The sequence below is a fragment of the Pollicipes pollicipes genome, unplaced genomic scaffold (genome assembly GCF_011947565.3).
Source record: "Pollicipes pollicipes isolate AB1234 unplaced genomic scaffold, Ppol_2.1 Scaffold_4339;HRSCAF=5111_pilon_pilon_pilon, whole genome shotgun sequence".
Lineage (NCBI taxonomy): Eukaryota > Metazoa > Arthropoda > Thecostraca > Pollicipedomorpha > Pollicipedidae > Pollicipes > Pollicipes pollicipes.
Window position 1 is genome coordinate 56499 of NW_023596473.1, and position 25074 is coordinate 81572.

A 25074-nucleotide genomic window follows, 5' to 3' on the forward strand; every position below is an offset into this window, starting at 1 on the left:
GTCTTGGTTTTTCCGAGGAATAAAGCTAATAGTACTGTCCTATATATGTGAGTAATGTTCCCCGCTAATGCACTGCACCTTAAGCTTTTTCAATCGTCACTTCCAATAAGTGAATAATTATTTTTTGGCTGCTCGTGTTTGTTTTTGTTTGTCCTTCACTTTCGCATGCGTGTTCTTCGTCGCCTGGAAGCCCAGAGGTGTCCAATCGTGTTGTTTTGTGTAAAAAACTGCATCTGTTCGGCAGGCTATGGGACACCTTCAGAGTCCACGGGCTCCTCCGAGGCCCAAGAGGGGTCATGGCCACGCGCTCCCCCCCCCCCTTCCCGTTAGATCCGCCCCTGCGCACAACACGCCGACGGCCGCACGGGTCAAGATGGCCAGGTTTAGTGCGTTTCTAGCATATTTTTCGCCGTCAGTCAGATTCCCATCACGGCCGCACAGATCAGATTGAATCTGTTCTGGCCACATGTCAGCGGTCTTTGTCGACGGTCGAAGAAAACAACTCGTCAATCCAGAGCTCGCGCCACCACGTGCAAGCTGCTGAGAGCCGTCCGTTGGGGCCGAGCATAACATCGCACACACCCTGGGGCTCGAATCCGGCACTGAAACGCGTGCCCAACACGCTCCCACCAGACCAGGTCACAGCAGACAATCCTTTCTTGGGTCGCGCTAGGTGACGTTAGTCAGCATGAATCTCTCGTCTGAGACGCTGTCTTGGGATGCGCTAAGTGATGATTTATGTGTATATCTGTCTGAGGTGCTGTGGCCCGAACATTTACGTTTTGTCCAAATTCACAATCCGTCACTCCACCAATCCACAGGTTTTGCTGGCGGCCACTGATTCAATTCACTCTCAAATGGCATTTCCACCGCCCCATCGTGGAACCCAGAATGCCTGCTGCTCAAGAGCAAAAACGAGAAATGCTGATATTTCCTCGTCATAAACAAACTGTTGTATGGCTGGTTTTGTCGATAAGATACGTTGCAAACTTTATTTCACTTAGAGCCTTTTTTCCGCTTTTTTGTGGCAGTGATTTGAAGCACTTCACTAATCCATCATATTGCATTGCCCCAACAAAACAACAGATCCGACATCTTGTGCAAACCTCGTTGCCAAGGCCTCTTGGCAGTTTCAAGCTTTTCTCACGCAATTACACGATACACCAGCGTTGCGAATGCTCCTGCTGATCGCATATGGAGCTAACGGAAATAGCGGGTTGCGAAAACATGCCGGTTGTTATCATGCCAGGTGGCAAAAAAAAACTATTTAATGCCAGACGGAATTGGGGATCACAGGACCAGGCAATTCAGAATCATACGGAGACTAATGCAACGAGAGTTGCGCACTTAAGATTGAGCACTAGGAGTCAAAAGCAGTGGTCCTTGACAGCGTTTTATATTTTTGTAGGGTCGCAGATAAGTGGAAACCCATGTGACCCTCTGGCTACAGCATTGGTCACGCTTCCCTGAGGGGCGTCGACAGCATGGGCTGAGTCGCGATGGGGGGAGCTCGCAGTTCCGCGCTGGCAAGAAAGAAGAGCACCGATAATAATCGAACCTTTTGTCGCTGGTTTCCCAGACGCGCAACTTAGCTTAGCTTAATGCTCTTGGATATTGTGGTTTGTGTTACTGAGGAACCACGTCCTCTGACATCTGGCGGTAACCATCAGGGTCAGCTTTCGTGTGGATCCTTGCTGGACCTCGTGCGGAGTGTTGGTTCTGCCACGCAGTATGGTAGGGTAAAATGCGGCCAAAGACGCTGAGCCACAGCAGCCCATAGCATGTGAATGAATGACTTGATGAACAACGCGGCTGGAATGTTGCGGCTCAGATGCTTCCGATGGAGCACTCCACAGTGCACCCATAGGCTGACCTCACCCTAGTGGGGCTGAGAATGCAGTGTACTGACCAGATGCACCAGAGCAGCAGCGTGGTCCACCAAAGTTTCGGCGACAGCAGCTCCCACACATGGCCGCGCCGCTCTGATGACGTGTCGTCAATAGTCAGCTGACCGCGCGGCGCGGGCCGTCCGTTGGCGGCGGCCATCTTGTCAATGGCGGCTCGCGCTAGGTCAGGGCGCCCGCAGGCCCCGTGGAATCGGACGCTTTCCGGGATCAGCTGTGTCAGAAGCGAGTTCTTCATCCAAAGCGACACTCCTCATCCAGTCACAGTGCATGACGTCGGATTGGTTTGGTGAGAGCGAATGCCATCGAGTCCTCGTGACGGCAGATATGTTAACGGTTGAGGATATAAATGCAGAGATGCAAACAGATGTACAGCTACCCAACAAGATTCAACCATGCATATTCAAAACAAAGAGTGAACAGGTGCGCTACACCGGAGGTGGACGAACCGGGGAGAAGAGGACGAACATCAGAAGCGGGACGCTGGAGAGGGCCAACAGCCAACGCCAGCCGAGCTCCGGCATCAGAAGCAGCGCCAGGACCACCTCCAGCGCGCTGCCCAGCGCCCAGAACATCTGCCGGCGACGAGTGGCGGCGCAGTTAGCGCCGCAATGTGGTGCGTTAGCACAGGCACCACAAGCACGCAGGCACTACGGGCGCATCGCCATCACGAACACATCGACACCACGAACACACAGGTACCACGAACGCACCGGCACTACGAACACATAGGTGCCACAAACACACTGTCACCTTGAATATTCCGCACCCCGAACACACCCGCACCACGGACACATCGGAGCCACGAATACACTGGCACTTGAACATAATGGCACCGCGAACACATCCACACCATGAAGACATTCACATCACGAACACATCGACATCACGAACCCATTGGCAACATAAAAACAACGGCACCACGCATACATCGACATCACAAATTCATTGGCACCATAAAAACAACGGCACCATGAACACATCAGCACCAGACTGACACCACGGCGTGTCCCAACATCCAACGGAAACTCCCGCGGGCCGAGTGTCCGGGACATGGCTGGTCGGGTCGGGTCACCCGCTACCGCCCAGTCTGCCGCAGCCGGCGTCTCAACAGGTCATTAGCAGCGCTTGGACGCTTGTACATGAGCCATTCATGTTAACCTTTTCATTTCAGCAACTTCATGTGTGTCGAACGAAGGTCAGGAAAGAGGTCGGGTGTTTTTGATGTCTATCTTATGTCGCATGCACTCACATTAAGAAATAAGATGCAGCTTCCTCTTTGCTTTGTTGGAAGAAATTCAGAGTAGAGCGTTACGCTGAAAAAAGAGGACATTTATTAATACCCAACCAACCGAGAACAAACTTTACGCTTATGAAATTATCTGAAATGAGAAAGCATCCTGCTAAACGAGACTATTTCACACATATAAAAGGTTCACATGCAAACGACTTAAGGTGACATGTCTATGATGAGACAATGACAAACAGTGTGGATATAGCAAATCAATTAATCAAGGTCATCAAATCATCAAATCAATACTTAGCAAAACATCATAGGATTTAAAGTCAAGGATAATGCAGCGCTTGCCATTCAGTTATGCGTACTTCTGATCAACTCAGAACAACTAGCACCATATGATATTGCTATGACGTCAACATGGAACAATTATCGAGTGACCACGGTCTAATCTAAGGAATTTTCCGCGCCTTAGTTTGTCTTGACTTGCAAAAAGCATTACAGTATCCTCGCATTTTTGTCACAAAGGTTATTCAACAGTCCACAGGTGTCAGAAAACCTAAGTCGACAAGAAACATTTGCCCCTATTACTTGGAGCTGTTAGCATTTGCCAAAACGAGAGCGTGGCTACTCGAGGGTGCACGCCACAGTTCTAGGTGCGACAAGCGCTTAATTATGATAAACATAAACTGTTAGACAGCTAAAATAACAGACAGACAAGTGACTCGCCTGTATCGCTGTGCGAAGGGACGCCGCGGAGCCAGTGACGCTGGCACCCGTAACATAACATTAACCTGTGCCTTAATAACATGAAGTGGATCTCAGGCCACACTTGAAGGCTGAACATCACGCGTCTCTCAGACACATTGCGCATGTCGCGCTGCTCTACGCACTCAGGACCTCGAAAAGCTATCATTTGGTTGTGTTTCCCGCCGGCTCCGCTGTGTTTCCCGCCGGCTCCGCTGTGATTCCCGCCGGCTCCGCTGTGATTCCCGCCGGCTCCGTTGGTATCGGTATAGCCAACTATCCAACCACGTAAAATGAAATCGCATCCCGCATCAATCGCGTCACGGATCGGCTGGCTGCCCGGATTAAATTTGCGGAGCTCGTAATGCTTGCCTCGCTTTATATTCACAACCGCCTGGACACGTTGACACACCATATTCACCGTCGCCCAAGCCCTGCGGCATGTTTCAGTGGTGTCTATTGCTTACGCAGCCTGCTTATTCCACTTATACAAAACAATCCCCAGTTATTGTCAAGGCAACCCCCCCACCCCGCCCCACACCGCCCCTCCTGTGCACGCTGTGATTGACGACGGTATCGGACGGACCTGCATTTATGCCGCGGATGGTCACCAAGTTCGACCTAGCGCATGTATAACTTTCACGGCAGTCCATGCAGTCGTCAGCGAAGTGTACCCAGCTGAAGTGATGCGGACTTAAACCAGCCAGCCAGCCAGCCAGCCAGCCAGCCAGCCAGATGGTCATCAATAAGACAATTGTACAGATAGATACATGATTAAAAATTAGGGATTTAAACAATCGATTCCCGCTTGTTGCACTGCGCGAAGAGATGGCGCTGCTGACGTCGACAATGCCGTCATAAACGACGAAATGTTGATTTGATGTCTCGACAATAGAAAAAGGATCTCAGTTGCCATTTGTCAGCTGTTTAGCATCCTTGGATCTATCGAACACCTCGATCGCGCAACACTTCTACGCACTCAAGACATGAAGCTGGTATTAGTGAGTTGTGGTTTGCGCTTGCTTTACTGCGCAAGGATGCGACGCCTTTGACAATACCGTCTCCATACACTTTTTTATTGGGTCCAAAATATTTCATTGATTTGATTCTTGGGATCAGCACCCATGCCAGGCAGTTCTTGTGTCGTGAGCCCGGATTCCGCCATCCGGTTGTGAAATCCGGGGCCAATGGCAGAATTTTGCGGCGAAAGCCTAGCGTGCCTCAATGCTCGGCACGTCCGTCATGCCTTCTGACATTACCTGACCTTTAATGCGGTCGCTGACACCCGCCGCATGCCATCCCAGACAGCAGTAAACAGCGAGCGCCTAAAGCGACCCGTCCCCCCCCCCTCCCGTCCCCCCCATGGCGGGTGAATCATCAGATGCTTTGCTGAGCGCATCTATGACGCGCAGTACTATCTCTGTTGATTGCTTGTCCTGACAGAAGAACGTAATGCTGTCAGTATGCAACCATGATTTAATTTCTACGTTATTCACTATGATGCCGGAAATACTTCCATTATTTTTCCTACTTATCGCGAAAACCCATATTCCCAAATCAAATATAATTTCCCCCAAGTGGAGAGACCTGGAACCTGTCGCGACGGCACGTAAATCGGTTTGATGTAAACGCGCTATTCATTATGGCCAGAAAAGCGTCACCGTATAGGATTGCAACCCATGTTATTAAATTGCCCCCTAAATTATACTATTCAAGAGCAGAGATAAAAAGCATACTCCAGCGAATCGAACACGGCCCGACAGTCACATGCAATCATTAATCCTCCAATCTGATCCATATCGCAAAACTAAATGACATCTGCCGTCAACTTATGCTGTCACCTAGAATACGGTCCCTTATAAATCCAGTTTGTTCTGGAGATATAGATTTGTGAACGATTTAACCAATACGAGCAGTCATAAACTTTGCAACAACTATATGCATCATATCTAGCAAACTTACAGGCATTTTGTTTTGTTATCGGGTCTGGTCTACCTTATTAGGAATCAGAGTATTGATGCCCCGCCGTGGGCTATGAAAACAAACCGTCGACGAAAGCTTCATTGACGTATGTGGCTATGGCGCTCTTGATATTATTGATGCATGTGGCGATGGTGCTCTCGATATCATCCCAGAAGTACGCAAATACTCCGCTGCAAATCCCGTGATGCTTAGAGCCTTGTTTTTGCTCATCCAGCTCAACGCTAACTTGCATTCTTTGCCGCTAATGGGACCTTCGTGTTACTTGCGCTCCTGTTCGGAGAGGGTTTGGTCACTCCCGAGAAATCTGTCCATTATTCCTCTGTCAGTACCTTATATGCACTGATAGGATGTGATCATCTCCTCGTAGTGTTCCATACAGTGTCTTAGGAGCTTATGTCATTGTAGTAAGTCAATGTAGCTTATTTTCTCATAACACTTGGCCAGCATTATTAATTTCAGCACTTGTCCTTTGAGCATGCATTTGCTTACCACGCCTCAGAAAACAGCTGGTCGTTTTTGCACCCTCCTCCACTCACTTGGTCCCAGAGGCTGTTATTGCCATTTTTTGATATCTTGTTTGTTTTATTCCATCCACTTTCTGGCCACATGTTCTGCACAATATTTGTTGTGCGTTGTCAATACCATTGACGTCGTTTTCTAATTCCGTGAACCGATTTACTACTTTATTTCCATGCTTCTTTAGGCCATATGCTATCGTTTTGCTACGCCGAGCACATATCGCCCGTATGCTGCTGAACAACATTTCGTCTCAGTCATGTCTTGCGCGCATTATTTCTTCACCTGCTAAATATCCAAACTCTGTGTCTGACAAAAGTTAAGTGCGAAATCTAAACAACCCGGGGTCCCATCGGCGCGTGGCAGACATGGCAGTGGTCACAATAAAACTGTGATTCTTCTAAGCCTGCCTCAATGTTGGCTTGTACGTCAAAGTTAAAGCATAGTACCTCGCTTAAAACGCATAGTCTATACGCGACTGCTAGGGTGGTTCCAATCGCTGGCACATTAACTTAAAACTTTCCGATTTCCGTATGGTTCGGTCCTGAGTGAATACTTAAGTCCCTGCACAGAACCGTGTTTAATTGAACAAGGTGCACGAGCACATTCCGGACCCTGGCCAACAATACAACTTTTCATTCTTGGATATCAACAACTGGTGCACACACACACGCGCACACACACACACACACACACACACACACACACACACACACACACACACACACACACACACACACACACACACACACACACACACACACACACACACACACACACACACACACACACACACACACACACACACACACACACACACACACACACACCACACACACACACACACACACACACACACACACACACACACACACACACACACACACACACACACACACACACACACACACACACACCTAAAATGGCAAAATGATCTCTGTCAATATTAAGTCGTACGCCAGCCATTTCTCTCTCTCCGTCACTACGCTGACATTGAACCGACGCACCGAATGGTCTAGGAAGCAAGACTGCCACTCCGACTGATATGCTGTTCCATAACTGAATGCAACTGGTAAAAACATGGTCTACAGTGATGCACTGGCTCAGTCTTCACTCAATGCGCTTCTTGGTACACGGCTTTCACCGCTCCCTGTGCCAATGACAAACGTTCAGAGATACTGGCATTATTCATGCAATCAAAGGTGCGCCCTTTGCGCGGACATGCCCACAATGTACGGCTTAAAATGGCTCAAAGTGGTACCTTTAACCTGTAGCAGCTGACGATGGTACTTAACAGATTCTGCTGCCTTGACGATGGCAGTCACGAAAATTGCACTAATCACGAGCAAGCCCTGCACTTCAGGGCTAACAAGAAAGAAGAAAGTGAAGCGCTGTCACGAAACTTTTCACCACAATTGAGACTGGAAAATAATTGAAATCAGTCTCCTCATTGCTCTTATCAGACGTAACTGGTAAAAAGGTTTTACCACGGCATGCTGTTTAATGTGTCCCAAAGGTGGGACGCTCTCTTTAAAGGGAGTGTCCACATTTGTATGGGGTTTTGACTGAAACATCCACCTTGAATGTCATTTAGTGTAGTTCTCAGCCCCACCCTTTTTAAGCCCAAACCCCTTTAGTTTCTGAGCTACACGCTCATGAAGATATGCAGAATATTACGCTGAGACTATTTCGAGGCTACCAAGGCATCCGTGACACCAAAATAACGTCATTCAAACCTCGCCATTCAATTGTCCATGCAGAGATCAAGGCCACACAAAAACACGGCTGTCGAGTCGTTTATACCTGGCGTTCGTGAACACGATTTACAGACATAACGGCCGACACTTGGTCCTGAGGGTATAACGATGTAATCGAATAATGACGCATTGAGGAGCATCTCTACTATACAGCGAGGTTGTTTATCATGAACAGCGTTTTCCACTTGGAACTATACCAATAAATATAGGTGAGCTTATTGCATATCTGATGGTTGCTTCAATACATTTCAGTATGTAATATTCGTTTCAAGCAACTTACACCAACTCAGAAGATATTTCACGCAGGTAAATAATCTCACCTTGACATCGATTTCTATCTCCCAATCCTCGCATCAACCACAAACTGTTTTAGTGCATGATATTAACAACTACAGGTCATGAAGTTGTGCGCAGCCAACACAAGATAACAGAAAAAAACAAACTCCTACACTCGATGCACTGCTGCTTTCAGTGAAAAGCATTTAAGTCTGGTGTGATACTGAGAACATCTCAAACGAGATCAACGGGTGCGCTGCTAAGCAGCCTACGTTGCGAAAACCTTGATCCTACCTTCCCAAGCCGCTCTCTGCATGTCGACTAAGAGAGGGGTCCCAACCCCTCAGCAAGGAAGCTCCCAGCGCCCCCCCCCCCCCCCCGCGGAAGCAGAATCTTACCACTGGGGAGGAGAAAGAAAAGGCACTTCAAACTTCCACCAAGCATGCCTTAAACCTTTTGGCATACGTAAAACTTATCAAGTTTGCAAGGGCAGATGGAGAGGAAAGAGGAAAAAGGCTTTTGGGCAACAGGCTGATTTCCTTCTTTGTAGATATGGTACTGTGCTATGTCAGTTGCCATATCAGGCTAATGTACAGTCATATCTAATGTCAGCTGAAGCAGCCTCTCGAGTAAATGAAGAAAAAAAATGTTGGGCGCGGCAAGGTTTATCAAAAAGGTGTAGTTTCTTATTCAGTTGGGGCCTACAACCGTCCCTCTCCCTCCAAAGAACTAACTGGAATATTTCGTGCAGTCAGTTTCGTCATTTTTTATTGTTCAGACCCTAAAGATTATGTTTCCGAAACTAAGCCCCAAACTTGTCGGATTTGTTGCTCTGCGAGGAAACAAACACCTGACAATTCATAGTTATCCGACGTTTCAGGTTATGTTACGACTGAGGAAGACGATAAAACTACTTTTTCGAGATGATTCGAGGCTTTTACGAGAAGCGGGTCGTCGTCGAACACTAATTCCACAGCTTCCCTCTCAGCTGATGTCCCAATCACATGCTATCTCGTAACTGACAGGTAAGAGACTCCAATAAGACAACAGATGCAGCGGTTTAATTCCAAATGGGTTTCACTAAGAAACAACCATCCGTGGTTTTGTCATGAGGGTGTCATATGAGAGTTCAGTTGAAGGTGAAAAACTTTAGATTTGAGCATAGGCGTAGGAACGTTTCAAAAAGTGGGGGAACAAGCTCAGGGCGTATTTCAGGACCTTTTCTGGAAAGCAAGCCCGGTGACCGGGGAGGGGGCGGGGGGAGGGGACAGTTGGAGGCTGTTATCACTCTTTTTTCAAATGTAATGGGTGCTATTCTAAATACGTATCTAAAGCTGTTTCTCACTGGTGCACACTCTTGCCTATTCGACTCATCGTGTCATTCGGCAAAAAGCCATCCAGCTTCCCAAGAAATTCGTCCATTTTAAAATTGCCTTTCTTGGGAGGCGGAATTCCACGGGTGGGCATTTTGGGTTATTGAGGAAGCATCTGCCTCCGCAGAGTAGATGCCAAGATACGGCTTAGACATAGGCTGGTGAGAACTTTGAAAGTAGTTTGATGACTCGTACTGCAACAGGTTTTTAATGTGCTTTCACTTCGCTGGCTTCTTTCCAAGAGATAAGACTTGTCGCAGCATTTTAGGCGGAAACTAATCGAAAGCTTGAAACTGCCAAAAACAATGTGATAAAAACCATAAGACTGGATATTTTTCTTTGAAAACCAACCCACAGAATGAAGGCTCTTCTGTCATATGTTCCTTATCTGAGCCCTGCTATCGTCCGCCATCGGCGGCCACTGTCCTGGCCCGGCTGTCTTCCGAATGGCTGACCGCGAACTGACCGTAGGGCTGCTTTGTTGCACATTTCTGGTTCATCATTACTACTGATTGGTGTGTAAAACATATGTTGGACACCTGGATCAATACCTTTTTCCGACTTATCTTCCCTTACACCTCACCACCCCAGAAAAATGCAGCTGGGAAGCTGCCTACTTTAGGTACGATTTGGCCCAACGGGCAAACTGCCCGTCATTCAACGTAGATGACTTGATCTGCTTTTGTGTGCAGGCAGGGGATAGCCAGAGCCTTGCTAAGAGGAAGACAGGGTTGATAAAAGCTTCCTTTATGATGAAACTCCGCAAAAAGCATCCCCGGATATAGTTTATTTATTAACAATGGATACTGTTTTCTTCGTTTCATTGTCATTTTTACGTTGTAACCGGAACAGAAACCGGAAGCCACCATGAAATCAATTCCGTTTACATCTTTAACACGCGCCCGGGTGGCCGTCTGGATACCGTGCGCTCGGGAGGGGTCAGTTTGACCCCCCCTGAGATCTCAGGAACTAACGGAGCTAGAGGCACCAAATCCATAGGGTGTGTTGACCTGTACCTAAACTCACTCAGGTCAAAGTGTGAGGTTTCTAGGTTATGACTTTCGGGTTAAATAAGGTCAAACAAGGTCAAATTCCAGGTTTGCCTCTTAAGTGCTCCCAGAACCTAGACAACCATTTCTAAGTAAAAGGTTACATTTTCAGTTAAGGCCAGTGACCTTGTTTGACATTTTTAATGTCATGGTAACCAAAATCATGCAAGAATGTTCTGAGTTCTGTATTTGAATAAGCGAGAAAGATTGCTTTAGGCAGTATGTTTCTAAAAACAAAATGTTTACCAAGGTCATTTTAGGTCAATGACCTATTCTGACCCCTAAGAGGTTCATGGAAGATGTATAGCGAGGCTACTGCTATCAATAAATTAGAAATGAGCACTAGAAACTATTGCATACAGCAAGCCCTAGGGTAATAAAACAAGTTGGTTTTGACCTTGGTCTGACCTTTATACCTGGCCTTAGGTCAACGTAATTTGCTCATTCAATATTTGTGTTCCCTAAGAAAGCATCTCAGAGATGTATGGCTTCGTCTAACACTCAATTGTTGCATCAGATTGAACGATTCCCTACAAGTTGACTTCGCTGAAACCATGGCCCAACTTTAACCTGCCATAGGTCAGCGACCTTACAAAGTACATCCAAGTTGTCTTATTCCAAACGATCTGCTATTCAATTGTCTACAGCTATGCAAGACATGGCGCTGCTGCGCCGCGCTGCTCTGAAACCATTCTAGGAAGCCTTCGGGGAGCGAGTCAATTTACCCCCCCCCCCCCCCACCCCCACCCGAGCGCGTGTTACGGTCAATAAACTGCAGAAATCACGCGGTTAACGACCGCTTGGAATAAATCGCCGGTGTCCTTGATTTGCAATCGTTTAGTGAACTCTTTCTAAACCGATAGAATTTAGAAGGCTTTTCATGATGTTTTATATGCGTTCTACAGACCATTGAGGACATCGCAAAGGTAGATTGTAGATCGATACGTTTGATCGAAATTTAAAGGCGAAATTTTTGATTGCAGATCGAGTGGTCAACAATGTGTATTAACATCTCCATGCCATGTTTGTCTGGAAATATTTGATATTCAGTCAGGATCGATTAGTGATGCAATTTATATAACGTGGTTTTTAATTAACATGCGCGCTCGCAAATCTTAGTAACAAAAACCTCGACACCAGGCGTTGCAGTCTCCATAGTCCGCGGAGCGGTAGCTCAGTGGTTAACTTTTCGTCATGGTCCACGTGTGGGCAAAAATGACAACGGACCGAAACCGAAACCGACAAATAACCGACCGAAAAAGAGTATCAGATAACCGACTCAGCATGTTTCGCCGCATATTTAAGGGACAGTGCTGACTCGCCATCTCATTAGTCGCTTTGTGGTAGGCAGTCGCTCTAAGTCCGTAGCTTAGCTCCTCAGCAACCAAAGGAGGAGCAGGCCTGACCAGCGTCCGCCTGACGCGGGTGCTGCAAGTCTCTCTCCCAGCCAGCGAAAAGTAGAACACGGAAAAGAAGTAAACCACTACGTTCTCACGCTTGCGCCAGGGCTCCAATAAAGAAGCCCATAGTACTTCTGAGAAGCAGCAGCCAGGTGTACGTCGGCGAAAACGCAGACAGCAGGCCGAAGTAGAATAGAAACCATCCAGACGTCACCAGGGCCTGAAAATACATGATGCCAGTGAGAGGCTGACACAGTTCCTGGGCACCGCATGATTGCAGTAACAGGTCTGCGCTGCGCGGTAATATGCACTCGTGTCCCTCATGAGAACGTTATTTTAACGCCCTTCGAGCCTTTAAAACCTCGTACATTCTTATGACTGCTGCATGTCTGCCAGCCCTATGTCCCACGGTCACAATCCGAAGAGCGGCAGAGATCTTGGCGTTGAAAATGCCGTATCAAAGGTCCAAAGTTGCATTACCCACGCTTGTATCACCGATGACAGCGAAACATTTTGCGGGAGGAGAAGCATCAACAAAACCATACCGTAGATGCCCACCTTTTTCCGGCCGTACTTATCGCTGAACCAGCCCCAGAACATGGCTCCGAACATCATGCCGAGGAAGACGCCGGTCGTGAGGAAGGCCTGCTTCCAGCTGGAGAGCTGCCATGCGCAATGGAGGGCCGGCGAGAGGACCGAAAGGAGCATCACCTCCATACTCTCGCCCACCCAGCTGAAGCCCATCATAAGTGACAGGCGAACCTGGAACCAGCCGAAGCCGATGCTGCTCACTGCCTCGTCCACGGTGAACTTTTCTGAGGGGGAGAGCAGGAGGAGTCGCGCGTCACCGACACGGTCCCGGCCTTGCGATGAAACAAGGGTTCGCGTCTGCACGAGATTATAAACCACGCGTGAGTGGCGTGGCCCTGATCTTAAACGCGTATGATGAACGAGTCTGAAAGAGGTGAAACTGTCACTTGTTGATTGCGTGTGGTTTTGGTCCGAATCAAATGAGTTCGAAAAAGATTCAGGATCAGGCGAAACTGCTGTGGTCCCCGTTCACAGCGGACGCGTGAACAGACGGGGACCGGTTCAATGCTTCACACTCGGGGGTGGGGTGGGGGGGGGGGGGGCAAATCAGCCCCCTCCCCTGAGGTCTTAAAAACCGAGACAGATAGACACCAATTTTACAGGGTGAACTAACCTATATCTGAACTCACTTGTGTTGCAATTTGAGGCCGATAGGTCATGTCTTTCGTGTCAAATGATGTCAAGCAAATCCAGGCTCCAGATTGATGTCCAAAATATTATCTCTCAACAAAGTGTTCACGTAATCGCCTTGGACCTCGAAACCTATTTAAGCAAGAGACAATTGGTGGTCATTTAGGGCAAGGGGCCTTCTTTAAACTTGTCTAGGGTCTTGGTGATAAAAAAAGTATGAGATAATTTTTAGTTTTGAAGTTCAGTAACGGTCGAAGCTTACGTTAGGCGGTACACTGCTCAAAAAAAAAATTCGGTCGGAAGAATTTTAGGTCCGTGAATTCCTTTGAATGCTAACAAGGTCATCAAAGATGTCTATTACGGTCCTGGTTATCAAGAAATTCAAAATGAGCATCAAAAGCGTCCGCTTGAAGCAGGCTTTTCGGAAAAACAGGCTGCTTTTGACCTCGGTCTGACCTTTGTACCAGGTCCAATGCCAAAGAAATTTGTTTTAATCCCAAATTCAATTGTATAATTGCCTAAGAAACTAAGTATGGCTTCACTTATCACTTCGCTGTCGCCAGCGGAACTTTCTAGCCAGAGATTCCCCAGAAATTGCCTTCGCTGACAGCCACGACTGGACTTTGACCTGGTATAGGTCAGGGACCTGACAAGGTTCATCTCATTATTTTTATGCCAAAAAATTCGCTGTGGAATTTCCTGCCGCAATGCAAGGTTTGACGCGGCTTTGCCACACCTTTCAGAAATCATTCTAAAATATCCCTCGGGCGGGGATCGGACCGTGCGTGCGTGTTACCCCCGTGCGTGCGTGTTACCCCCGTGCGTGCGTGTTAACGGGATTGCAGCAGGAATTAGGGGTCCACTCACGACCACTGCCTGTCAACTTTATAACACACTGCAACCTATTGCGTTACCCAATGATTCTACTACGTTGCAGTTCCTGAAGCTGCGACAGACGTGCACCCCCGTTGATCAGAATCAAGGCATGGCAGCTTAGGTCATACCGTCTAGTTGTCATGCAGGGTTGGGATCAAAATTCGCTGAGTTTGATTCACTGAGATAGAATATTCCCCAGCTAGTTGGGATAAGATGAGGCGTCTGATTGTGACAGGATGTCGTCACACATGTGACTGTGGCATAGGCAGGGATCCTGTGGTTAGTCTGGGAGTCAAAATCAAGGCTCGGCACTGTGCGCAAATCGATTACGCGGCACGACCGCCTAAGGCTGCAGCATACCAACAACGCATAAAAGACCTGATCCGGGTCACGGTCCTCAGCGACAGGTGAGGTGTCACGCACCCAACAGTCAAGCAGTTGGGAAAGGAGACGATATCGCGACTGAACGGCGGGCGCAATGAACCACCCACGTGGAGGCGACATGGTTTGAGTGGACGGAGTGGATCAACGCTTGCACCGATGATCAAACAGATCAGCGATTACACCGATGGCCAAAATAGATCAGCCCTTACATCAACGGCCAAAATAAATTAGTGCTTAGACCGGTGGCTACTGACCTGCGCGGTCACGTTCGTAACTGGCGCCGATGGGCGGGCTGGTTTCAGCCTCGTTATGCTCCAGCACCGACATGTCTTGATAGCCGGGCGGCCGGGCCGCCGCCCGCAGCACCATGACCGCGTCCTGCGGGCCTGATCTGACCTGACCTGCAGTCCAGGGGCGACACGGCCGCCGCACCGCACGGCGCACACCTCGCGAGCGACCGAGCGCACTCCAGACGCTGAATCAGGGCGCACACGTTCGGCGCGAGCGGACCAACACTCAACACCGAGTGCGGCTGCTGGCTCGTGTTCTCATGCGTTCGCGGCGCCGGCGGCCCGAATCGTAGGCGAGCAGTGCATGCGCCGGGCGGCTGGCGGAGCGCACCGACAAAGTTGGCCCACCTGAATTGCCGGCCATTTGTCGATCGATACTCCGTGACACAGCTGTGAATGCTGACATAGCTTGGTGGGACGTCACGGTGAGTAGACAAGTGTCTGTCGATGTAAGGTCGCACCGACCCGATCCAGGCTGCAGGTGAACTATTCCGAGGAGTGGAGGTGGGGCGGGGGGGGGGAGGGGGAGGGGGATGGGGAGATGTGTACGGCGTGGTGCGGCGACCAATGTTGAGCTACTAATGCTCCGTATGTTTTAAAACTTATCAGGCTGCTTCCAAATGCGTTTCTTAGCTGTCATTGGAGTGATACGAATCATACATTGCAGCGAAGGGTTAGGAGATTTCCATCGATACGCTGATTTGCGCCACCTCGAATGCGTGCAGTTCTACTGATGGATGATGTGGTTGGCATACGCTTTCCTTCCGCATTATTGACGCGTTTTTCGATCCCGCCTTACTTCTCTTTTCCTAATGAGCAACATGTTCGTAACATGGTGGAACAGTCCTCTTCCTACTTTTTTTCTGTTTAGGATTCGTACGGCCGATGCAAGTGCATGATCCCGCGCTGCAAAAAGCTGACTTTATTTGTTCGGTTCGTCTGTTTTCAGGGCTGCTTGCGTGTCGCTTGCAAGCAATCCCCGGCTACTTCTGCAGGCGTCGGTCAAAACTAGATCACCACCACGTTTCAATGTTGGAGACATTTGTCTGGTAAGTGGTGCGGATTTAGCAGAACAACTAACGATTTGAAAATATTTCGCTAAGCCCGCAGCACTCATTCGCCACTGACGTTGGCAGCCTATTATCTCAATGAGTGCCGACTCCATGCAACCCTGCTCCGATCTTCAGTGGCCCTGTTCAGACTTCACTCCGATTCCACCGTGACTGTCAGGACTCAGTCCGACCAGCCATGAATCTGGCAGAACTTGGCGCTGGCGCTTCGATGCTTCTGCTTAAACTGTGCGGTCGGTGCTTCTGCTCAAACTCTGCTGCTGCGCTCATCAATAACTTTTTCCGCGGTGAGTAAATTGTAAAATAAAAAAAAAAACGTTAGCGGTCAATGCCTCCACTTGACGACGGGCGCTTGAAACCCGATCAGAGCATACAAGCTGCCATAAAACATGTTTTGCACGATCTATTGTGATTGCAGTTCGTGTATGATATGGCGATTCTGTCCAGTATGTCCTTTCAAAGCCCCATGAAACAGACGTGATTTGTATATAGATGTTTGCATTTCATATAATAGATGTTTATATATATATATATATATATATATATATATGTATATATATATATATATATGTTTATAATAGATGTTTGCATTTCATCATCAAAAGCGTATGGTCACAAAACAACTAATTTCAAACAAAACGCCACAGCAGTGGCGCAAATGCATGCGCGGGTCACTCAGCCACGTAAGCACACGCTGACCCACATACGCCTGCAATCACCCCCTAGACATGCAGACGTATTCATGTACAAGCCACGCGAGGCAGAATATATATATATATATATATATATATATTTACATTTACATTTGTGAACTTACGAAGCAGCTAATTCTGTCGGAATATTTTGTGTTAAAGATCTTAGCGGACTCGGTATTGATGATTTTTGTTTCCTTAATAAATCTGATGACAGCCTTCGCTCCTTCTCGATGTTTGTTTAAAATTGCACCAAAGCTCTTGACACAAAGATGTAGAGTGTCATATTGCGGGGTCCGGTGTTGTCATATTCTCAGCGTTTCATCCTTCACTGGACATTTTCTAGTGACGGCTTTTAGACAAAGTCGATGTAGCTGCGTACTTACGTAAGTTGTTCGGTGCATTTGCGAGGGACATTATTCACGTAGATAAGGCAGAAGCAATAGCCTTGTCCTCGAAGAAAAACACACACGTACGCCTGCAATCACCCAAAAATGCATGTCTTATCTACCTATACCTAAAGAAATCTCTTATCTATGTAAATAATTACTACCAAGGCTCTAGAAATGGCAATGCAATCTAACAATGCTTCAAGGTGAGTTTCTGGTTCTTCTTGATGCCTTCGACTTTATGCTGGATCCTGGTTATTACTGGATCCCCATATTTCCAGGCTGGCTCTAGGTTCTTGCGGGGTCTCTGACCATCTTATTGGCTAAACACTTATGCTTAATGGATCTAACGGCACAATGCAAGCTGGCTCTTGGTTCTTCCTGGATCCTTCTGCGTACTTCAGGCCGTGTCTTGAATTCTTGTTTTAGCTGTTGAATCGCAACAACGGCAGTGTGATCAGCGAGTAACCAGCAATACGCCCAGAGGGTTGGCGGGCAGGCTGGTCGGAAGCTCTGTCGATGGTCGCTCTTGCTGACGCCGATACCGAGAGGACACCACTCCGGGATCGAAGAGCAGCCCCCGCAGGCCTTTGGCGGTGGGCAGCGACAGGAGCGGGGCCGCGTCCCTGGGCCAGGACTTTTCGCCGCGAAGGGTGAGCCGGACGGTTACGTCGTCCGACGCCGTGACCAGCGCCAGGAACGTGAAGCCGGGCGGACAACCGTCTGTGACGTACGGACACCCGTAGTCGGCCGTAGCCGCGGATAGGCGCGGCGGCTCCGGGATTGTAGCGCCGTTGACGGGTGGGACGACGCCCACCTGCGGGCGCAAGGCCAGGCAGGTCCGGAGCCAGCAGCATGTCAGCCCGTGTCATACGGGCCGTTACCCGCGCCCGTTGAACAGCTCCGTCGACTTATGATATTCAGTGTATTGAAAATAATGTCATACTGCCAAGATAGCTTGAGTGGTATTCAGTCGTTTTTCATATTCTACCACATCCTATGGCATCCATCACCCAACCAAAGTGATGTTTGACACCAGGCAGTGCACAGATCACTGACACAGTAATAATTCCTATAGTAATCCCTTAAATAACAACCAAGAAACATTATCTCATTGTTAAACTCATATCCGAGCCAACAATTATAGGCACATGGTGGCAGATTCGAGATTCTTACGTCCGCTGTGGTTTTAAATCCCTAGCCTTAACTTAATTATTTTGACTTGCACGGTCATAAAACAGCATCACATCACTCCGCCGGATAGGTCGTCAAAATAAAATGAGCGTTCAAATAAAAAGAAAACGGCATGGAGAGTGACAACTGGGTTCCATTGACCCTTGCCGGTGTCAACTCTGAGCTTATCCAATTTTTATGTTTTAAATCAGCCAGATATCTCTGGCGACGCCGGTATTTCGCGCAATACCAACCAAGGCAACAAAAAACAGCAATTGTTTTGGCAACCGGGGTTTCTCGGGTTTTAAAGCTGTGATGACGCCGAATCCTATGACCAATCGTAGCCTTAGATTGACGTCCGAATTCGCAGCAGGGGTTTAGAAACAATGATGCTTTTTTGTAATGCTTAAGATTCTGGAGCGCACCTCCCTTGGTGACTACCTCCCTTGACTGCTGAGGCCTTGTTATAGAGCCTTGATTACTACTGTCTTATCTAATCGCGTGCTTGTAAAACTCTCGTTTTCTCGTGCCCATGCTAACATGGATCTCATGTCTACATGCATCAGTTTTTTTGTTATGCTAGTATGGTGCAAACACACTAAATGCATATCGCAACACAGACACGAGCATTTGCGCCTCACATGTACTCGCCATTGAAAGGTAACAACGCTCATCTGTCAAACACTCGACGGCCCTGCGCTCTGCGCCCTAATGGTGGCCTTGAGGGTTAGACACGCACTTGTTTGCTAATGAGGGGGTCCCATTCGCGGATACGTATTACTGTTAAAGCGACAAGTCCATGTCTCGATGTGGGGCATGCGATGACTTGTGTTACTGAGCATTTAGCGAGTCAGGTGGGTTTGTGTTGGGTCTCCGTGTGTGCGTGGGCCGCCGTTTTGCAGCTGCATGGTCAGGCGTCTGGATACTGTCGATGCTATGTGACCAATATACGCATTATAAGATAGAAGGGCACAGTCTCCTATCCTGGATTGATGGTGATATATGACGTTGTAGTTTTTTAGTGGAGCCGATTCACGCGAAGTTTTATTTTGCACGATCAAGGAGCATGCGGTTGGACTCCGGTAATGGAGGTTAAGTTAGATGATGTCATTGGCAATTTGGCTATTGTTGGCAAAAAACTTGATTGGGGCCATGGTAATGAACAATGCTTTGCGGGGATTTTTTGGTCAGCCTTATAGCCGGGGAACTTGTTAAAGAACAGATGGTTTGTATTCTGATGTTCTGTTTTTGGTTTCACTTCAGATACTTTCGTCCGTCCGATTTCATCCGTCCCTTTCATCCTGAATCTTGCTTCATCCTGCGTCCTTGCGACACTCCGCTCGTCCGGGGCAGGCTGCACGCGTCAGCCACGATTGGGCCGAGAGCCCCGTGCGAAGGGGGACCCCGACCGGGTAACCGCGCATGCGCGGGTTAAAGCTCGGCGGTTGGCCTCCAAGCGCGCGTACGTCTGTCCCATCGTTAACCATCTGCCTTCATTCCATAGCCCTGAAATGATCATGTCTGGTCGAAAGGGCTCTAATCCAAAAACCAAACCACTTCAGATACTTGGACGTGGTCTGGTTGATGTGATCTTCCACAGTACGTAGGTCGTAATCTCTGTTGGATAGGATTTGCTTAACTTGCCTAAGCTCCTGTTGTACAAGGAGCCATGATGAGCAATGTTCAAGGGCATGGTGCATGTGAGCCCGTAATACACTGGTTTTGTACCTGTCGGGACACATGCTCTCTCCGTTCATGCATTTGCCGGTGTCAGTAGGCATTCGGTGGACGCTGGTTGCAAGGGTGTCGTCTGAAGCGTTGGTGCATGTACATGCAGATGCATGAATGCGGCTAGCGAATGCTCAGAGCGTTCCGGTGCGTTGTCCCGTTCCAAAGCGCCTTTGCCTGCGTATTGGATCTTGATGGGTTCTCCTTCAGTCTACTGTGTGTGAACCTTTTGTGCAGTAATTCAAGGCCTTTCTCCACAGTTCTTACGAGTTAGGCTGGGTTCTGCGGACCTCCTGTTACAAATGCTTGGCAGCAGGGTTGTCAATTTGTATGAATGATTGCGGGGGGGGGGGGGGGCGAGCCAAGCGCCCGACGTCTTACCTTCCCAATTTGCTTTTTCAGCGAATGTATCCCACGTTGTTTTAACGTAAGGCAATTCACAATTCTAACTTTGGTATTGCTTATTAAATAGACTTTAACTTAACACGCACGCTGGTGGCCAGTTGAATATCCTTCGCTGGGCTGGGGGGGGGGGGGGGTCATTTGACTCACTTCTGAGATCTAAGAAATGAAGAAAGCTAGAGACACAAAATTCATATGGTGTATTGGCATGTATGTGAAATGGCCTGCATGTATTGGCCGATATGCGGCAAACTTTAAAACTCCTAGGTCATAACCTTCAGGTCAAATAAGGTCAAAAAGGGTCAAACTCCAGATTGGTGTCCAAAGTGCCCCAGAACATAAAAACCTGTTTTAAGCAAAAGTGCACTGGTGCTCATTTAAGGTCAGTGATCTTGTTTGACCTTTCGCAGTTCATGGTGACCAAAATCATACAAGACTGCTTTAAATTCTGCATTTGAATAAGCGTCACAGATTACGCTGGGCAGTATGCTCCTAAAAACTGAATGTTGACGAGGGTCATTTTGGGTCAGTGACCTATTCTGACCCTTAGAAGTCAATGTAACATTTATAATGTGGTCTATGTAATTAATAAATTCAAAATGACCAGCAGAAGCTACCACATACGACAAGCACTACAGTAATAAAACAGGTTGGTTTTTATCTCTGTTTGACCTTCATACCTGATTCTAGGTCAATGGAATTTGTTCATCCAATTGTTGTGTTGCTCAGGAAGCTATCTCAGATATGTATAGCTTTGTGTAACACTCCGTTGCTGCATTAGAATGAGCGTCTCCCTAGAAATTATTCTCACTGAATTCATGGCTTGACTTTAACCTGCCATAGGTCAGCAACCTTGAAAATTGCCTCTTAATGTTTTATATCAAGCGATCCACTACTCAGTCTTTTACAGCTATGCAAAATTTGGCGCGGCGACGCTTTGCCATTCGGAAACCATTCTGGAGGACCTTTAGAGCGGGTTAAATTGACCCCCAACCCGAGCACGGGGCCTCGGATAACATGTTTATTGGGAAGGGGGGTGGACAAATGCCCCCACAGTGACCGAAATTGCCCCCCCCCCCCCTCCCAGTAAACTAATTTAGCCTTCCCCCGTGGGATGTCAAATAAAGATAAGTAAAAAAACGGTAATGTGCTGCCTGAGTAGAGAAATCAGCAATGGTGCAGCATGCCTGAAGCTCAGAATTACAAACGACAACGTTTTTATTTTTCTTTATGGTTTTTTCACCGCATCTTTTTTCGTAACATGGTGGCTTCTTGCCAGCCGGCGGCTTTTTTACTGATGCACTTAAACGACGTAGCATATACAAACTCGTTGCTTGGCAGAGGCGGCAAACCCCCGGTTGGTAGAAGCAGGGCAATATAACACTAGGGTAGAAGGGCCCTAAACAGGGTAGAAACAAGGCCCCAAAAACGTTAATTCAGTTGCCTTTGGCGAATCCGTTGTCGGTCGGTGTTATCGTTCAGGTCGCTCTGTTCTGCGATGGACATACGACGGTTCTTGCGAAAAAGGTAGCTATTTGATCCTCTTTCATTCCCAGCTCGATGCGCACTGTGCAGTTGCTACTTTTGGGACCGATCACAGGGCAGGGCAAGAAAACGGGAAAGGCCTGCCACATTCTGTAGGTCTGAATGGCGTGGCTCACTATAACTAGTGGATTTCGTGGGATACTAGAGGCAAGAGATGGAAGCTAACTGAAATTTTGCATGCGATTTGCAAAATATCGAAATAATCAGAAATCCATAGGTGTGGAAAGGTGTCAAGGGAAAAGTGAGGAGTATGTGAGCCTTGACGGGATGGGGAGGTGTATTGGTACAAAACTCAACAAAACTCGTAATCATGTTTAGTGACTCGTGTGGTGATGACCCTGGTGTAAATGACCTACGGCGAGATATTTATGCCCTGAAAACCTGACGCTTATGTAGAATGTGTACGAGGGTTGTCGTGCTTTTTTATCAGGATGTTTGTTTAAACAGGACGCGGCACACGGTTGGACCCCAAACTCCCTACAAAGGAGGAAACCACTTGCTTGGCACTTGCATTGCTGCCAGTGCCATGATATCTCCGAAAATAATATCCCGGTTTTCATCAACAGAAAACAAAAGTTGGCAACTTGATACATGCAGTCAGAAAGCGCCTGTCTTAGTATCCTTGCGTCCTTTGGTGAGAGTTCTCTCTTGTTCGGTGGTCAGTCCTAATCCTTGCAACTTCCCTGCTCCTAGATTCCGCCTGGTATACTCAACCTGCCTCTTCTGGAGCGCTTGTTGCCGCTTCGACGATCTACCCTACTGCTTCGGAGACGCACCCTGTCACTGCAGCGGAACCAAACCAGCGCAGCGCGACAACTGACGAGTGGTACAATGGAGCCAAACTGAATGCTCAGTGGTTGTTGAACGCCTTCGACTGCCTTCTAAAAAAACGGCAGATAAGGGGCAGGAAGCGAGCTACTCCGGTGTGCACCATCTGCGCCAATCACGAGGTGGAGCCAAGGCTTCGGTAAACGTGCGGGTTTACGTGGCCAGCGGCGTCAGAGCGGACAGCAAGGAGAAACTGATGAGCTTGGTAGATCATGTGCACGGAAAATGGTATGCTGCTGCTGTGGATGCGAAAAACCTGGAACAGCAGTGGAATAGCGGAAGCTCGAAACACCCATGGATGCCCATCCTCAAGAGAACTGCCGCTAGTGTCACCAAGACGCTTCTGGAGTTCGCCGTTGCTGTTTACAACGATAGCCTGCACGAGACTCTGGCCGCTTGGTCATGGCCAGCCCGCTCGCTCGCGGCGCTGCACGAGCAGCGAGTCTGGACAGCTGTAAGCGACGGTGGTTGGGAAGTGGACCTGTAGCCAATAGAGCCAACTCCTGCAGCTCTTCACAACAGAGATCCGGATGCGTACAGGGAGATGCCCAGCGTCGTCGCCAACCTAGAGCGGAGCAAGATTGGCGCCAAGATTGCCGCTGGAGTTGTGTACAGGTTACAAACCGACGGAAGTATAGACCGTCGGTAGCAAGACAACAAATTCGTCACTGTCAGAGTGGTCGATGCTGACGCTGAGCTGCAGACCTACATTTTAAGCGTGGTGGAACCGGAAGGAGATGGCACAAAAGGTCTACTAGATACGGTCAAAACTGTTGTTGAGGGGCTGGATCTGCCTCTCGACAAATTGGTTGGCTCGACCACGGACGGAAAGAGCGCCAACACGGGTCGTAGCGGTGGTCTCTGGAAAAGGCTCAATGACCTGCTGGGACGTGACCTGATCACCATCTGGTGCGTGTGCCACAGGAGTGACCTAGCTCTCGAGAGTGTGGAGAACATCCCTTAAGGTGCGCCTGGCACAGGGCGGAACGAAACATGGCGTGTAATGGTCATGAAAGCTCATAGGCGCGCCAATTCTTGGCGGAAGGTTAGGACACGGCTCGAGGGCCGAAACGATGCCATGTGGTCTATAAATATGTCGCAAAGTCTATAAGGATACCCTGAGAGTGAAAGAGCACCCCGAAACCCTGGGCTGGACATCTCCCCTACCCATCCCCTCCCCTCCCCTCCCTCAGGACCCAATTGACTCCCTTATTGTCTGAGCTGGGGGACGAGCGCCCAAGATGGGTGACATACATACATTTTTGCAACGTCGGGTTAGGTCAGATATGTCTAACGTAGCCTTTAGATCAAACATGTATGTATGGTCAAGTGTGGGCACCAACAGTTGCAAAGCTGTGATATGGAAAGGTGATGAGGAACCCCAGCGCCTGCATGAGCGCTTTTCATCTACACATGCTGAAGTACGTCATTTCGGAGGAGATTTGACACTTCAGCTGACCTTAAGATCAACTAGCCAGGGTGTATTAATGAAACTGATGTGAAATGAAGGCCTGGGCTGATACACGGTTTTGGCTGCTGCATATCCATGCAACGAGTGTTAACGTACTTGGAAGCAAAGTTGCCCGATTTTAGCCGCATTTTTCGAGAAAGTTGCCAATGATGCACTTGATACGCGACCCCCTAGTTTTCCTATGTTTCCGACTTTGGTACCAAATGTTTCAGAATGCATGAGATGACAGGAAACGTCACCTCACCGATGAATTTCTACGCTTTGTGCAAAGTGGGTGCACCCCCAGTCACCATTCATGGATCATCTAGAAGCCAACATGCATTCCGACACAGGACATGGTACCCTGATAACGGATACAAGCAGTTCCAAAAGCGACCATGCCACAATTTTTTCAAAAGCTGCCATTTACTCAGTTTCTTGCTTTAGACTATGGTTTCAATGCTGTGTCCGCATCTGACACGCGGCATTTACTTTTTTCTTGCGTATTCTTGTCCAGACATTTTAGTTTTTCTCCAGACTGTATACAAATATTGTTCAAGGCTGTATACAAAAATGTCGCTAGTGTGTGATGCTAAATGACGTGCTGGCCCCTGCCTGGCATCGCTTGATGCGTTTTAATGAACCGTCTGTAGGGAAACAGTTTATCAATGAATAATGTGTGCGGCCTTAATGTTGTGCCATGAAGAAGGACGCGTCGTAGCCAGGTCCATGTTTTTGGTGTTAACTTTTTAAACTTGCATAGCTCATATACCTTGAACATCTC

General features: G+C 48.2%; 2 protein-coding genes across 2 annotated transcripts in view; one reads left to right on the forward strand and one right to left on the reverse strand.

Moving 5' to 3' along the window:
- Positions 1-677, forward strand: part of LOC119097758 (synaptic vesicle 2-related protein) — a 20365-nt gene extending 19688 nt beyond the window's left edge. The window contains exon 9 of the mRNA XM_037220730.1: positions 634-677. Within this exon, the coding sequence (XP_037076625.1) occupies positions 634-677 (44 nt within the window). The remainder of the gene's footprint in view (positions 1-633) is intronic.
- Positions 678-1456: 779 nt separating this feature from the next.
- On the reverse strand, positions 1457-21287 carry LOC119097763 (synaptic vesicle 2-related protein-like). The gene is made up of 9 exons (XM_037220736.1): positions 21279-21287; positions 17702-17981; positions 14978-15124; positions 12801-13057; positions 12338-12462; positions 3157-3220; positions 2354-2479; positions 1910-2118; positions 1457-1466 (listed from the first exon to the last, which is right to left on the reverse strand). The coding sequence occupies exons 1-9, from the start codon at positions 21285-21287 to the stop codon at positions 1457-1459; spliced, it is 1227 nt and encodes a 408-aa protein (XP_037076631.1).
- Between the last annotated feature and the right edge of the window lie 3787 nt (positions 21288-25074).

Bases quoted from the DNA above. Each gene is read 5' to 3' on its own strand.
- LOC119097763 (XM_037220736.1), bottom strand. The intron at 13,058-14,977 runs GTCAGTAGCCAC...TCTCCCCCTCAG, and splicing joins TTACGAACGTGACCGCGCAG to AAAAGTTCACCGTGGACGAG. The intron at 2,480-3,156 runs GTGAGTGCATGC...CGTCGCCGGCAG, and splicing joins GCTGCATCTTATTTCTTAAT to ATGTTCTGGGCGCTGGGCAG.